This window comes from Platalea leucorodia, assembly GCF_965183815.1.
Source record: "Platalea leucorodia genome assembly, chromosome: 5".
Taxonomy (NCBI): Eukaryota; Metazoa; Chordata; class Aves; order Pelecaniformes; family Threskiornithidae; genus Platalea; species Platalea leucorodia.
Window position 1 is genome coordinate 41,031,882 of NC_138827.1, and position 17,293 is coordinate 41,049,174.

At 34.4% G+C, this 17,293-nt stretch overlaps 1 protein-coding gene across 8 annotated transcripts in view; it reads left to right on the forward strand.

Annotated features, from left to right (window-relative positions):
- Positions 1 to 17,293, forward strand: part of PTBP2 (polypyrimidine tract binding protein 2) — a 54,642-nt gene that overhangs the window by 17,622 nt on the left and 19,727 nt on the right. For all 8 annotated transcript variants that reach the window (XM_082314082.1, XM_082314083.1, XM_082314084.1 and 5 more), the window contains 4 exons: positions 9,672 to 9,844; positions 10,269 to 10,412; positions 14,117 to 14,281; positions 14,358 to 14,468. In XM_082314082.1, the coding sequence (XP_082170208.1) occupies positions 9,672 to 9,844; positions 10,269 to 10,412; positions 14,117 to 14,281; positions 14,358 to 14,468 (593 nt within the window). The remainder of the gene's footprint in view (positions 1 to 9,671; positions 9,845 to 10,268; positions 10,413 to 14,116; positions 14,282 to 14,357; positions 14,469 to 17,293) is intronic.

Consider the following 17,293-nt stretch of genomic DNA (forward strand, 5'->3'; position numbering starts at 1 on the left):
GTGTCATGATTTTGAGACCTGGTCATTGTTTTCTGGACTACATAGAAACCTTTTCTGGTTTTGACCTTCATATTTTCAACGTCTGATCCCGTATTTTTCCAAACAGATACCTAGATGAACAGCAGAAAGAGACAGTTTGTCTTTGTAATCCTCTGAGCCTTACTGATAAAAGTATACACAATCAAATAACCAGTTGTCCCTAGCAGGCCTAAACTTAGAGCAAAAACCTTTGAATCACAGCCTCATTTCTTTCTAAATCTCTGCTATAGAAATATTAACCTAAAACAAATTCCCGAAGTTGTCAAAAAAATGACCTTTTCATGGAAGTGGATGTTTTTGGTAAACTGGAGGCTGTGTTTTTAGGGGTGAGACTGATGGTGAGGTTTTTAACAATGATCATCCTACCCTTTATTGTGGTAACAGTTCCATTAGGTTTTTTTGATATTCAGCTGCCATTCTGTTAGAATACTGTAGTATTTTAATGCTTTTTATGAACACCCTTGCTCTAATTCTCTCTCTTAATCAGAGGAAGGCATGAAAGATGCATGCTTTCTCTGCCCTATAAGGAGTCTTACATATGAATCCCTCCCTATTTTTTTGTGAAAAACTTGCAAAATTGTTGGACAAACATTTGGTTTGCATTCTTATTGATCATTTGAACCACTGGTAGTTTGATAAACAATATAGAATTAAGGAAGATTGTAGCATGTTGGACTGTTGTCCAGAGGATGTTGTGCAAAATATAAGGCCCAATCCTTGAGCATTTTCTAAACAGGTTTGTCATCAGTATCCATCTCCAAGACTGCATAGATGAAAGGAAATTGGCAGTATATTAACATTCACTACAAGTCAAGTTACTATCTTAAGTACTCTGTGTGTCTTTTACAAAAGAACAGCCTTGAAAGAAAGTTAGACTTGGATAACTGAGGATGACTTCCGTGAATAAGTGAGTTCTTTTACCACTTATTTCTGAACCCTTGCATCTCCCGTTTTGGACATAACTTGATTACTGTCGTTATTGTTGTGGAATTTCATTTCAGTTAAGTATTTATATTTAAATATACAAGATCTTTTTTCCCTGAATTAATTTATGGGCAGTATGGCAGAACATCATTCTGTAGCAGTAAGGGAAGAATCCCATCTACTAGATCAGAATTTGTTGCAAGGGAGGACAGCTTGTAAGGTTCCAGGTCAGCAAATATCTAAGCTTTTCTGAGAAGTTCTCTTTTTGAGGTTAGATGTTTAAGTTTCTGAGCTTTTTAGCACCAGCTGACATTGATATGTTGAAGTTGTTTTGCCAGAACCACAGGCCTTCTACTACCGCTTGAACTACTACTAGTGTTTTCCTTCAGTTTTTCTGAAAATATTGTCAAAGTCTATTCTTATTTTCTATCATAATCTTTCTCGGTTCCAGTCTCTTTGGAGAACATAACCCTCTCATAAAGATCTGTGAATTAATTTTTTTTTGTGTTGATGCACAGCAGACAATGACTAGAAAGGCAGTTTAGGTAAACTAAAATATGGTTTGGTAACAGGATTCTGAGAAACCAGAACTGAAGCCAGGTTACTTAAAAAATATTTTTGACTCTGGATGTTTTCAAAGACATTAGTTATGCACATTGTAAATGACTGTACATAAATAACTTTTTTCACCTTTCAGTGATGTATGTTCAGGAAATATGTAACTGCAGTTGCTTATTCTGCAGCTTTTAAATCTGAGAAAAAAAAGTCCCATTAAGAACTAGAAAAGGCATTTCCTCTGTGATGGGTTACTTTTATGCTGAACTTCTTGTGAGGCTTTTTTCTTTTCAGGTGGAGGACTGCTTAATGGAAGTTTTAGGAAGAGTTATGTGTATCAAGATGCTCATGCCATGAACTGTATTGCTGAAATCCGCACCAAAAAATTAAAACTTTGAAGGGATGTAGATAAAAAGTGAACGATATTGATGAAAGTTTCATGAAACTTGGCTCGTCAAAGACAAGGGATCGAAGCAGAAGAATTGGCAGGATTTTGTACTGTAGCTGCCACAAATATTATTGTTCACATTTGTGTGTTTAAGTTCAATCAGTAAACATATCTCAAAAATCATTTTGCAGCTGAGCTCACCAAACTCCTGGAGCTTTAAACGATACTATTAATCTTGATCTTGGTTTTACTTCATTAGCAGAGAATGTTAGCAGTGACTTTGGTAGGTAATTCATTGTATTAACAGAATACTTAGCACTGAGGCATACAAGCTAATAATATTTCAAGTGCTGTGTTTAACTTGGGGAATAAACATAGATGTGCTGTTTTTGATGGTGCATTAAGTAAAATTGGTTATTAGTTAACATTAATGATGCCTAAACATAGGTAATTTACTTCTGAAGTTTGCAAATTGATTACAATTAATAGTAATTGGAAAGATTTGAAGTAGTACAGCACAAGTGATTGGAAAGTATAATAATTTAATAATAGACTATAATTTATATTCTACAGATATACATGGGCATGTGCATGTGGATGAACTAAATTTTAATAGTCTGAATGCCTGAACTGTATATCTTTTTGTGAATTAAGGAACTGGGGGGGGACAAAAAAAAACCAACCAACCAAACAAACAAAAAACACCTCAGGATGGGAGAAATAAAATGTGGCTATTATTATTAATTTAGTTAATTTCTGTCTGCATCACTATGCCATGGTAATTCATTTTTGTTCCACTTCAGTTGCATTTCACACTAGCCGTAGTATTTTTACATGTTTTAAGGGCCAAAGGGAAGTGCATTAATTTTAGACTGTGCAACACTGAACAGTCACTATAGCATATTGTGTGTTATCATAGTTGCTTAGCAAACTTGCTCAGTGGGTTTTGAAACAGAGGTGCAGCCTATATGCAGATGTGCCAGTTAAAGCTGTGTAGTTAATTTTTTAATTGCTTGACCATGTTTACTTATTTAAGCTCAAATTCCTGATAGGCGGTATTCTTTGTACTATAAGATAGTTTTATTATTGATTGGTCAAGATTTTCCTTTGCACATGGCCCATGTCCATGGTAAAGATCCCCCTATGACTGCTGGTTAATGCTTTAGTTAAGTGGTAAGCCTTCCACAATGTAGTAGGCCTAGGAAGGCAAGGATAATGGACTATAAAGTACTTTGAAGTACAAAGTCTTGCAGAACAGGCTTCCCCTTCACAAGCCCCAAAACAACAACAAAAAAAACCCACCAACCAAACAAGCATAATTAACAATGAACATGTAACCTTTAATTTTAAGGTTAACAGATGCAGACTCCAGAGAACTTCACATTCTTCATGTTTTTATCTTATTTTTCAGTGTAATATCTCCTCTTTTGTTCTTTCTCTCAAACATTTTAAATTCCAGATTTTATCTTTAGCTTAAACTTTTGAAGATGTGTACTAAAACAAAGGTCCTGTTTTTCTTGTTTTGGGAACCTGTGGGCACTTGTGGAAAAGTTTGTCACTGGATCAGACCAAAGTTCTCCTTCCTACATTCTATCTGTGACATCAGGCTGGGTGTATATATTAAGGAAAGAACCTCAGAAACAAAACCACAGTGGTCTCTGTTATACCCTCCCAATTTGTGGTTGTCTGCAGTTTCCTTAGCTGGTTGTTTTATGCAGATTATTATGTTCAGTAGTCACTTGCAATATTTAATCTTTCTGTCTGGTCATAATCCACAATTGTAAACTAGGTATCTTCATAATTCGCTTGCCTTTCTCTTGGTCAGGTATTTCCTGTGTGGATGTGTGTCCTATGTTCTATTTGTTGATAACATTAAATTTCATATAATTAGCTAATGTGAAGCAAGAAGTACTTTCTACATTAGCAACAACAATGAATAATACTGTTAGTAAGCTTCTTGTCTCTAATGTATAAACTGATTGTATTGGAGGATGAAATAAGTGTTTCAGGAAAGCCTAAGTATTTACTTTTTTTTTTTTTAGTTGGTTGTTGGTGTGTACTGACAGTTGTGAAACAGAGATTTACTCCTGCAGAAAGGATATTTATTTATCAGTTATTTCAGTTGTGCAGATATGCAGGGTTTTATAATCAGCATTTTTAACATTTTTTTCCCCTTTTTTCCAGGAAATAATAGGTGAAAGCAACTTTTTGTTGTATGCAAAATCTTTGCCCATAGCCACAGTTACATTTCTGTATTAGGACATTGTGTGACTATGAAAAAATCTAGAACATCTAAAATAAAGGCTTCATATATTTTCAAGGTAAATTATGTATTCTTGGCCTCAGAACACTTTAGGTCATATTTATGTATTTCTCAAAAAATTAAAAAAAAAAAAATGTGTGCAGAGAAAAACTCCTCTAGGATGAAAACTTACTAAAATATGTTTTCAAAAATAGTTGTCAGCAGGAAGTAAGTTATTCACTGTTTGCTAGGAGTTATGTTGAACTTCAAGATCAGTTTTTCTGCAAAAACTACTTGGGAGTATTGAATCTTCATAGCTTGAACAATTGAATGCCACAGACTTACAGTATGCCTTGTATATGTTGCACTTCATTCTGTTTCTTTATATGGGTTTCTATTTCTGTGTTTAGTAAAATAGGAGTTTCTAACTAAAAATGCCAGGGGCCCAACTTGTTTATTTAGGTAATGGCCATTTATAGGCTTTGTCAACTCTTAAGCATTTCATTTCAACAACTTGATTTATGCAAAATTGAAGGAGCTCTGTGCAACAGGGATGTGACTTACGTATCAGTTATGTTTAGACTGTAGTATCCTCTTTAGATGGGGGAATAATGCTTTGAACACCATTTGTAAAGATGAGATTTTGTTTAGAAATAGTCAACTGATGTCATATGGAAACTGGATTTTTCTTCTTGGTGGAGAGCCAGAGAGGGCTTACATCAGTGCAATGGCTGTTACAGAACAGGGTTGGGTTTTTTTTTTTTCAGTAGTCTGAATTGAATATAATGAATATTCAGGATTAGAGTTTTGTTTGTTTTGTTTTGTTGTTTTAATTTTTTTTAACTATATATTTAAGGCTGTAACTTGATTAGTAAATGAACTAATACTAACACTATGTTTCAGTCATGCTATTCTCGCAGTGATTTTTTAATTATTTTTTTCCCCAATATAGATATTGTAGCATTGTGCTCTTCAGTGCACCTGTGTTAGCGGCAAGAGGTTTGAATTGGATCAGACTTTTTCAAGTCTGGTGAAAGCTAGACTTCCTGATGAAATAGCTACTTGCCAAGAAGCTTCCAGTTTAGTAGCAGTTCCTGAGCAGTATTTACTAGTTGGCTTGTGAGGTTTCCACCTCCAACATCGCCTTCCTCCCCCACCCCCCCAAGTTTTCTGCAATTTTGTCTTTCTCCTGCTGCATAGGGAAGGATCTTTCGGGTTGCTTGTTTATCTCCATAGGCTCCATTTCTACTGCAAGACAGTGTTATTCTTTTAGTACCTTGCTCTTCTTACTTACCTTTTAACCTTTGTGGACACTGGTTATGCTGATACAGTTTGTTAGACAACGAAGTTGTTGTTTTAACAGTAGTTGAATTCACCTTTCAGTGGCTCTGAGCAAGTTGTGTTCCCATGTTTTAAACATTGTGGTTTTCTGTTCCAAAGTGCAGTTTAATGATGTGTCTCCAGCTGAGAAGTACCATTTAAAATGGGAAATAAGAGACTAAAGTTAGGGAGAAAGGTTTCATACAGTGTCAAAACCTCTTAATAATTGTTCTAAAAGCTAAATTTCACTTGTTCCACAAATGTTTTGAAAAATTCACTTGTGTATGTGCATGCATATTTATTAGATGACACACACACTTTATTACTGCCATTATTGAAATAGTAAATTAGTGTTAGGCTATGTTGGCTGGGTAATCAAAAGTAGAAACAGTACATGTTCTCTTGGCTTTCAAGAAAAGCAGTAATAGCCAATGTTGTATTAATTTCTTCTGTCTTCTTAAAATCCAGTGTTAAATGTTTTGGGCTAAATTATACTTTTAAGAAGGTGGGATTCATTTTTTATGAATGTTACCAGTTCAGCTTTCATTGTGCAAGGTATGCTTCTGCCAATAAGTAATAAACAGCTTTTGTCATGGTTGCTTCCCCTACTGCTGAAAACTTTCTTTGGGCATTTACATAGCATTGAGAATGCTTATTGCCAGTCCACCCATCCTGTGTCCCCACCCACCCCCCTCCACTTTTCTGATTGCCATACATTATTTAGTGCATAATTCTGTATCTTTTTCTGTATATTATTTTACTATATTTATATATCTACTTTTTCACTTAAACATTTTAGCATAGGCAGTTGTCTATATAGCTCTCAGTAAAAAAAGTTTAAAGAATAGTAGATGTTTAGTTTAAGATAGTCTAAAAGCTAAAATTGTGTGAGAGACTTACATACACGAGTTAACTTAAAACTGTTAACTGCTCTTTTGGAAAAGTTGTATGTAGTACAACAAAATATTTCTTCTAAATTTGTTCTTTAAACCTGCTGCAGTAAAAGTTGAAAAACTGTAAAATGCAAATGTTAGAAAGCAGTGCTAATAGATGGAAAAACAATTTATTCAGGTAATACAATAATTAGTAAAGGAACAATTCTTTGCAAATACGTATATGTGAGTGATTATATACTGGCCAGCGATACTTTTACTAGTAACATTGGGATTACCTACCGCCTAATCCAAATACAAGCTGTAGTGTAAAAAAAAAAATCTTGGATGTTATGCTGTGGAAAAGTTAACATATCAAAGTTATGTGTTGAAAGCCACACAAAAGACAAAACAGCTCTCTAAGGACTGATCTGAGCATTTATGGTATATACTTTTCTGGTGATGTAATAAAAACAGACATTTCTTATCAGTTTCAGAACATCTTTTATTGTAAAAACTTTATTTTCACTTTCTCATTTCTCGTTGTTACTGTTTCATATTTAATTTTTGAAACTTGTAATGAATTTAAATTATTTAGAAGGCTTAAGTGTGAAAGGCATTGGAAATCTAGTTTCAGTATCATTGTAATTCTTTTCTTTTTTGCCAGTTTTTTTGTAATGTGTTGTTTGTAATACATTGTTAAGCCTGTCGCACTTCACAATGTTTTCTTCTAGTTTTTTATAGAGGTTTAAATTGAGAATGTGTAATGAGCTTCAGGTCAAAAATAAAAAAACAACTTTGGCTGTCTGTCACTTTGAGGATAAAGTGCTATATTGTGTAGTTTTGAACAGGTGAAATCTGGCTATATGGAAGCCCAGTCTCGCCACGTTTTCCAAAATGATACAGGTTAGAGCTTTGTGTAGACGATTGACTTCAGATCCTAATTCGCTGTGTATTTTTGAAATTTTACTCTTCTGTGTTCCATCAAAATTTGTCCTTCTGTGCAGCAGACAGAAATAAAATACATACTATTGCATGGATTCAACCCTTTCTAGCATTGTCAGTTGGAGATACTGCTAGCTGAATTTTGACCAGTTCTGATGTCGTTAGGTTTTTGTCTGCTGTATTAAGTTGGAAAAGACTTAGAAAGTGTTCCACAGTGCAAGAACTTTTTAAAAAGCTTAGTCCTCAAATGGGGGGGGGGGGGGGGGGGTTGGGCAGAAATTAAGGGATGACCTCCCTCTAAGGCATACTATTTTTAACTAAGAGAATATATTGAATTTTAGATTTGGCTAAATCTAAAGATAGACAGCTGACGTGAAAGGTAGAAACTTTCAAATTAGAATGAAGAGGTTTAGCTGCTGCAACAAGATATAAGGGAGTGATGGAAACAGTTCCTGAGGTATAGATTTATCCTTTTTCCATCAGTTCATTTAATGGAAGCATGGAGAATGACCTTGTTCTTGAAAAAGTATAAAGTATGTTCATAGGTTTGGTCAGAAACCCCGAGTTTGCTAATTTTCCTAATAGCATTGAAAAGGTAGTTAAATGTTGTAACTGTTTCGGCTTTTCAAATCCAAATCTGGAGTGTGGATGTTCTTCACTTGTGAAAATAAGAGTCCATTTCACTCTGTTTTTAATCTTGAGTAAGTTGGCTTGGTTTAGGCAAACTGAGTTAAGAACTTGAATTCTTGATTATGATTTAGGCATACCCTTAGCAAAACATTCTGTGCTCAAGTCGGTCATAAATGAATGCAATATTTTTATGCAGGGAATCAGATTAGGTGTAAATGACTTTCCTGGCACAAATTCAGAATTATATTCTGTAGTTACAACTGAGCGATAATTGAGGACTCCTTTATTCTCTTCCCTCTGGAAATTGAAGCCATCAACTTTCACATGAAGATGAGGCTCTTGGAGGATTTAACATACATAAATGCTTCCTATTGATTCCCCTCCCACCTCATTTATTGTTTCTACTTTTTTAGTGAGTAAATAAAAGTAGTCTTGTTCATAATTTTTTTTTTTTTTTTTTTTTTTAAATCCTCTTTGGTATAAGCTCTCAACCCATGTATTTGAATCCTAATAATTACAAATATTTTCCTACTAGTCACAGTTATGTTGGAAATACAGGTAGCTATTGAACTGTTCCTCTAATACGAAATCAGAGGTTGAACAGCTCACATGCTGACTTGCATGTTTTATAGCCAGAAGCAGAAAAAAGGAAGTCTTAATACTTGCTTCTCTATATCTAAATGCATTCTGGTTTCCAGCATTGATATTAATATCCATATATCTTATGACAGTATTGTTCTTTAGCTCTTGACTCTTTCTGATGTCTACTCCACTGACATATTTGTAGGCAGCAGTTTTATTTACTTTGGTTAAAAGGTAATATTTTTTTCCTGGCCTTCTCTCCAAAGCAAGACTTCTTCCATCCAACTGGCTGGCTCTTTATTGCATATGTTCCAGAAAAAGGAACTCAAGCTGGAATTTTGCTGGAATTCTGGACAAGAATTCTGGACAATATTCCAAATGGTATCTTTCTGGTGCTTTGTACAATGATGATAATGCTTCCCTGCTTCTGCTAGGAAAATCTTGTCTGGCTTCCCCCGCCCCGCGCCCCCACCCCATCTATGTTGGCTACATCATGTTTATTGTTTTTTCCTTTTCTACGTGTGAGCTTATGGTACATAATGGACATTTTTGTACTTGGTCCTTAAATTCTGAGGTTGTGGATTTCATCAGACTTTTGTGATGTCAGTTCTCTGGGTCATCCCCTTGCTCCAGTGTGATCCTTCTCAGCATTTATAATGCTTCCTGTCTTGCTTTGATACTTTTCTACTTTTTGTGTCTGGTTCCTTAGTGCAAACAAGCCTTAGAACTTTCCTTTAGGAGCTCTTCTAGTAACTATTCACCACCACTTTTCTCCTTTCAAAAACATTCTGGGTAACCTCTGGTTGTTTTGGGGTTTTTTTATGTATTTTAGAGTTCTTATGCAAGCCCTTCTGAGTCATAATTAATATTCTTACCTGGTATTACATGAGATACTTCACTGAAACTGAGATGAAAAGGATTTGCTGTGTTTTTTGTCTTATTTAGAAAATGAGTTATCACAGAGGGCTATTGAGTTAGTCTTGAACAGTTTCATGAAAAACACCTTTCATGAAACTATGTAACATTTGTCTCCAGAATTTGTTCTGAACCCTCGAATTTTATTTAGATCAAACTAAGAGATGGCTGACTTAAAAATTATCTCTAAAAGCATTTTTTAATGAAGCACTAATAATATCAATAAACTTTTCAAATAGAGTCTGAATATGTCTTTCAGCCAATGGTAATGACAACAAGAAATTCAAAGGTGACGATAAAATGGATGGGGCTCCTTCTCGTGTTCTTCATATCAGGAAATTGCCTGGGGAAGTGACAGAAACAGAAGTTATTGCTTTAGGTTTACCTTTTGGTAAGGTAACCAACATCCTGATGCTGAAAGGGAAAAATCAGGTAATTTGTTATTTTCCATTTTTTAGTATGCCTACTGTCTAATTTCAAAATATGCTGTTAAAATGCTATTGAAATAAGTCATATAACAGTAAGTATTAAAAAAAAAAAAAAAGCCTTTGTTCCTTTAATTTTTTTTTATGAACTTATACTGTCTTGTAGTAAATTTTTTGGGGGAACGGGATGGTTGGCAGCTACATAAAGCAAAAAGTTTAGCTGTAGGAGAGATATCTAGTCCTGCATCTTCACAGATGAATTTTTGGACGTGAAGTAGCTTAGCAAATAAAGTTGGTATGTAGAGAATGGCATATTCTGAAGGCTGATATTTGTTAAAATGTGTTATCAAACCTTTTAAGTGCTTTTTAAGTGCTGCTAATAGGAAGATTATCTGCTTTGTAAATACTGAAAATTAACTGTTTAATTACAGGCATTTTTGGAACTTGCTACGGAAGAAGCAGCTATCACAATGGTTAATTACTACTCTGCTGTGACGCCTCATCTTCGTAACCAACCTATCTATATCCAGTATTCCAATCATAAAGAACTAAAGACTGACAACACACTTAACCAGGTATATTTACTGTTATGTAGTAGTACAAATGCAGACAGTAGACAATGAGGCATGGCATGTATTCTTGGCTCATGTGGTATATGTTTAAATTGTTTGGTTTTGTCCACATTCTAACACTACTGTAGTCTTACCTATGATCATTCCATTTTGTGACATTGAAGAGGATTTGCTTTCTGTGTAATCTTTCCATTATGATGATTTTTCTTAATGTTTCCTTAATGTAAAAAGAAAAAGATTCTGAAGTGTCTTTTAACTTTAATTTTTTTCATAAAATAAGTTTTCATCTTAGTTTAGAGACTGTAGGATGAAAAAATTAACTTTCTCATTCTGATACCTGAGATACTAATGCCAATTTGAATTTCCCTAGTGATAATGACTAATGCCAATGCCTACGTTTCAGTGCTTTGAATGATCGCTCTGGTAGCACTGGTAACCTCAGCTTATGTGATCTGCTGTTCCTAGAGAATATCTTAGTGATCACTGTAGAGGCAAATATACTTAATAACAAAAAAATGTTTTGCTCTTGCCTCCGCAGAACCTATTTCACAATAAATATAGATACATATGTCTGGTTTTAGTAGAACAGGATAATTAGCAAAAGTAACGTGGTGACCATTTCATACAAATTATAGGGGGAGAAAAGAGACGTCAGTTTACCACAAGTCAGATGATTATTTTGAGGTTAATTTCTTACGTTTTCTTTTTGATATTACAAAAGACAGTGTAAGTATCAAGTTACAGTTTCTGTTACTTATGTCCTGTCTTAGGTAGGGTATGTAAATCTTAAAATTATAGCTGTTACCTTTAAAAACAGTTTCAGGGTAATCTGTTGAAAGACATCTTGGTTCAGATCAAGTATAGTGTTGAATTTCCTGTTGATCTTTCTAAACATTCCAGTTCCTTAGAATCTTTTGATAGTTAGTCTGTTAAAGGTATTTTCTAAAAATTGAGGTTCCCCCCCCCCCATGTCAGTTATAAAGAAAAGTAAGTACCTTCATCTACTTTCAAAAAAAGAGAATAGAGGATGAATTCTGTCTGCCCATATAGTGGATGGACATACTCCCTTAAGAAGCTTTCACTTACTTGGTCTTCTGGCTTCTGTGGTGATACTGTTTTTGTACTTCACGTGTCCACCTTTTCAGTGTATAGGATGTGCTGACTTTTCAGCGGCTTTTATGCCGCTGTACACATTAATACCCAATTTTAGCATATTCCCAGTCTTTCAGGTCTCTATTTCTTTAATTTAGAACTAAATAATATAAATAGGTACTTGGCAGTAAGTATTCTGTAACTAGTATCTCATGAGGCGTTCTATAAAACACAAGATGGTTGGATATTCTTTTTTCTGTAAGGAAAACTAAAGGTAGTGCAGATATTGCTTGTAGTCTGCTTTTTTTTTTTTATTGTACTCAAAACGTAAATTTTTAATCTGTATTTAAAAGCTTTCTCATCCAGCCAAATTTATTTTGAAATTGTCTTTTTCTGGATGTTCAAGCAGGAAGATATGAAGAAGTCAGGATGTTAGTACGTGTAACTGGACAGATAGGATAAAAAATTGGAGAAACGTGCAAGTATCTTAGTTATAAAGAAGAGAGGAAAAAAATGTATTTAACAAAGGGGTACTTTAAACAGCCAGGCCTTTAGAAATAATGAAAGTAGTAAAAGTTCCATTAAGCTATGCTATTCTGAATTTCTCAATAATATTAGCTTCCAAGATTATTTTTAGTTATGTACTCAGAATGAGTTGCCTCTGAATAAGCAGATTCGAAAGGGACCATTTAATTTTTTATCTCAGCTTTATAATTCTAAAAAAATTTGTTTCCTGTGAGACATCAAAACACTGTGAGTGGAGTATTTAAACTCAGATGTAAAACAAACATCTCTTACCTTGTTTCATACAGTATCTAGACTCAGAAGAATTGAGAATAGAATGACCTCTGTGACTGTAATTCTCTTTAATCATCAGCCTGTCATAAATACATGGTTTTAGTCTTTCTGCACAAACATTGCAACATTTAGAAATAAATAAATGTTATACTTTCTGAATGGTGTAGCTGATCTTTTTAAATTCATTTCAATTTTGCAAAAATAAGAAAAAAGCTTTACATATTACTCCAGTGTCTTCAAAAGTGGCTATTTATATATGATACCAAATGTTATTTTGAATTTGTTTGGCAAAATACTCACTGTCATAATAATTTTATAGATTTTATCCTTATTTGCCAATGTTAAGTCCTGTATTCCTTCACGTATTCACATTCACGCTAGTGGAATGAACTGTAATGTATAAGCATAGATGGATAGTGCTAACAAGGGTCATATGTTAAAATGGACTTCAAAAGTTTTGGTTCTTTGGGTTAAAGAGTCTGAACTTTTCCAGTCATTTTAAGGAGTGAGTTTTAATTGATATGTGCTGCTTCTGTGCCTACAGAAGGAGTAGGAAGTAATTATGCAACTCGGCCAAATATGTGGCCAGCTTGAAAGTTGTGTGTTTCATACATTAGGGGAAAAAAAGAACATGTTGTTATCAAAAGATGTTTTTACAGAGTTACAGTAAATAATATTAAACGTAGAGGTAAATTTTGTTTTCCCAACTAGTGTTCACCAGGTCTTCCCCCCCGCCCCTTTCCGTTCTCATTGAGTCGTTTCAGTATGAGGAGTATCATGTAAGTTGTAAGACATGAAATTGTGTAGTAGCTCTAATACCTTTAAAATACGCAGTATGCGTTAACATGGTGCTTATTATTTTTACCTGGTGCTTATTATTTTTACCTGGCATGCTCACTTGTCTCTCTGTTTTGTATCGTTTTACTTTATAAGGATACTGTAATGACAATATTAAATGGAAACCCTTTTTTTCTGCACTTTTTCTTTCTCAGAAAAAGACATCTAATCTTTCTCATACTGTCGGTTTGGGCAGTGGAGGTAGTTACATAGATGTGTGTTCTTATGATGTCATCATGTGGTTACCTTTGAATTTCTAAAACCCTGCTTCTGTTTAAAAACCTAAAAATCCCCACACATGGAGGGGATATTGTTTTTCTTTTTATGAAAGAGGGTGGATAACAGACACCAGTTTGTTTACCTCTCTGTGGATAATAGTTTCTGGCACTTGTCAGTCTTGTGTATTATTTCACTGTGTTAAAACTGAGAAGTTTGTAAGTGTTAGTTTAGCATTATCCCTTCCTATCAGATCCTTCTACAGAATTAAAATGGCAGCAAAATGTTAACTGTAATACAATCTCTTGAAAAATAGGATAAATACTTCTTGTTTCTGTAGGCTTGGGGGTTTTTGTTAGTTGGTTGGTTTGTTTGGTTTTGTTTTGGGTTTTTCCTTTAAAGGAAAGGAAAAAAAGTCTGTAAAGTGTCTTGAAACCTACAAAACTCTCACTTTCTTTATCCTTACTAGTAGAACAATAAGCTTGCTACTAGGAAGGTTGATATTGGTGCCATTTGAAGCCCCTCCTTACTGTGACATAAGAATTAATTGATGTTTTCATTTTTATTGTCTCTTCTCACAGAGTTGGACTGCATTGCACTTACGTTGTGTTACGTCTGTAGCTCTGAGTTTTAAATAAGTGGACTATTTTGTGTTTCTGAAGTTAACTATTAATATTGCTAATTAATTTCTAGCTATCATCTTGAAATATTAAAAAAAAAAGTCTGTCTTTTTTTTTTTTTTTTTTTTTTTTTTTTTTTTAAAGCGGGCCCAAGCTGTTCTTCAGGCAGTGACTGCTGTACAGGCAACAAATGCTCCCATCAGCGGGACCACTGTTAGTGAGAGTGCAGTGACTCCAGCACAGAGTCCAGTACTTAGAATAATTATTGACAATATGTACTATCCGGTAACCCTGGATGTTCTTCATCAGGTAAGCCAAATTTCATTTTAACTTGAGCTGTGGTTGGGAGGAACTTGTGTGTAAAACTTTACAATGTTTTTGGCAGATATTCTCTAAATTTGGTGCTGTATTGAAGATAATCACATTCACAAAGAATAACCAGTTTCAAGCTTTACTGCAGTATGGCGATCCAGTAAATGCACAGCAAGCAAAACTAGTAAGTATAGTTCTCTTTTAAAGGCTGGAGACCTTCCTGTACTCTAAAAGTTTGTAAAATGTTAATCTGACAGAGTACTGACCATAATAATGTGTCGTACTCCTCCACCACTTGTGTGAGCTTTTTGAGACTTAAAAATAACTGGGAGTTATTATGTAATGTTGTTATATTGCGTAAAATCAGTGTTTAAAGATACTATGTTTAAGGACACTATGTCTAAAGAATTGTATACATCTATAATTATGAACAAATATTTTAATAGGGCTGCACAGAGATGAAATAATATGCAAGACTGCAATAGTGAAAATGTCAACCAGAAGTAAAAATGTAGGATGTAATGTTGATACATAATTAATTCACTGTAAGCAGCAAATTTAGTAAACCGATTGGATTATTGTTGGTAGATACTTTCTAAGCATCAAAACAAAGATGTGATTTGTAGATTGGATGTAGGTTTGTGGAAGTATTTAATTATAGTATCCTTAAAAAAAAAAATAAAAAAAAATCTAGACTTAATTGTAACAGAGGGTGCAATCTTACTTATGGGACCAGGCTATGAAAAAGCTTTGCAGCAGTGACAAATGAGAACAGAATCTTACTTTTGTTTTATTGGAAACTCTCCTATCCTGGGTAGGATACAGAACAGATAACTGGTTTTATTCATTATAGCAGGAGAGAGCCTATGGATAAATTATGACAAAGATCAACAGCATGTCATCTAGACCAGATGTTTCGAATTAATTGAATGGGATATGTTCACAGCTGTGGCAATAAGAAAGTTGAACCAAAGGGGAAGGCCAGATTTTTTTTTTTTTTTTTTTTTTTTCTTCTTCTTCCCCCAGGAGAGAAATGGAATGAATTTATATTTTCAAACCTTCACATGCAGTCTGGGCTTGTGGAAGGCTGATTAAAATTGATGTGCTGGTTAAGTGTTGCTTGGCAGCATAGAAAGTGCTTATTGCCCATAGATGACAGAATAGCTGAGAACTTCAGGGAAAAGTGAAAAGCTTGCACCTCAGACTAAGTTGGCAATGAATATCACTTAGTAGAGAAAGAAAAAATAGGGTTAGTTTTCTGTTGTAAAGATTGATGACTGTATTGAAATACAGACCTTCATTAAATGGTGGAGGATGGTCATTTTTATCCTCATCACCAAATGAAGTATTGGGTATTGATTAGAAAACTGTGAGGTGGTCAAGACGGGGAATCAGAAAAAATAAAAGGCATGTTTTCAAAAAGCAGAGTATAAGTTTTCATGCCATTGAGAAAAATAAAGTTGGCCGGAGACAAGAAGATTTGCAACTTGATTTGTGATGATCTACTTCAAGATAATCTACTCCTGAAAAGCAGTCTGGAAATATTTGTGGATTTGGACTACAATTTCAATTAGGGATATCCTTTTCAGAGATAAATAGCATCAAATATTGCATCATGTCTCAGAGTAGAGGAAGATGCAAATATGTCACTGTAATATGTAAAAATTTGCTTGGATGGGATACACCTTTCAGGTTTTAAGTAGGTTTAAAATAGTAATGCAGAAACTAGATCTTTACCCTACAATTGCTGCAGAAATCAACTGTAGTAATTTAGATTCATATTTGAAATGTTTCATAAACAGTTGGATGCCAGTGCGTTTGTTGCAGAATGTTGTCATTCGGTCTTGATTCGTGTTTGGAAAGTTATTTTTCAGTAATAGTGCCTTTAAAGTGCATTTTTGAAGCAAAATATGACATCAAGTGATAAATCTTTTGACTTTGTTTTTTGAGTCTTACATATATTATCAGAAGATTTAATGGAAAGACGGTGTCTGTGAAATGGACTATAGTGATTTGAAATGATCAGTGTAATTCTAGGAATATGTTATAAAGAAGTGACAAAATAACAAAAGGATGAGGTATGTAAAAGTATCAAAGGAACCTAAGAATCTCTTGCTGTTGTTGACTTTCTGACAAACTGATACTAGCTCATGGGATACTGTATTGGTCATAATTTGGGGGGAAAAAAAAAAAAAAAGCATGTATTTGTTTCTCCAGTTTTGCATGTTTTCATCAGGGTAGCTGCTCACTAGTGGTAGCTCATGTGTGAATAACTAAACTTCATTGAATAACAGTGACTCCTGCATGTACAGTCATTGTCAGAGTGAACTTGGAGCCTATCTTAGTGATGAAACAGTCTTAGGTTTATAGTTTCATATTTCAACCAATCTATACATAAATAGGCAAAATGCTAAGAGTAATACCAACTGCAAGTATTGAAGAATGCTAAATTTGAAGGAAGGTTTGATTTCCCTGCTACCCTCCCAAGCTAAATAGAGTAAAATAAGTACAGCTGTCATGGTTGAGCTAGCGTGGTAAAACATGAAGTGCCACCAAACCAAAAGTACCTAAAGGAGAGAAACAGTCAGATGACAGGAAGCCCCCCTCCCAGTTTAAATATACCTGGAAATACAGTAGAAGCAAGAGGATGTGGTGGCTACAGTTAAGTTGCATGGAGTTCGAAAGTAAAAGCATGGTGAAAGAGTAAAGAAGTTTTCAATTTGTTTTCCATCAGTTGTTACTGTAGAAGATAATGGGGAAATTTAATTTTCCACTGGCACTCTTCACAGGAAATCAGAATGTGGCCTTAATAGAAATTGAAGACTTATTAAGGAAGTTAAAGAGCAATTTGAAAAACTCAAGTGATGTAAGTACCAAGGAGAGATGCTATTCATTTGAAGGTTCTGAGAAAATAGTGACACTGACAAGAATGTACAATACGAAGCCTCTAGCCCTATGGGACCACTTTTGCTATTTGAATGAGCAAGTAGTGAAAAATTGCATTCCTGC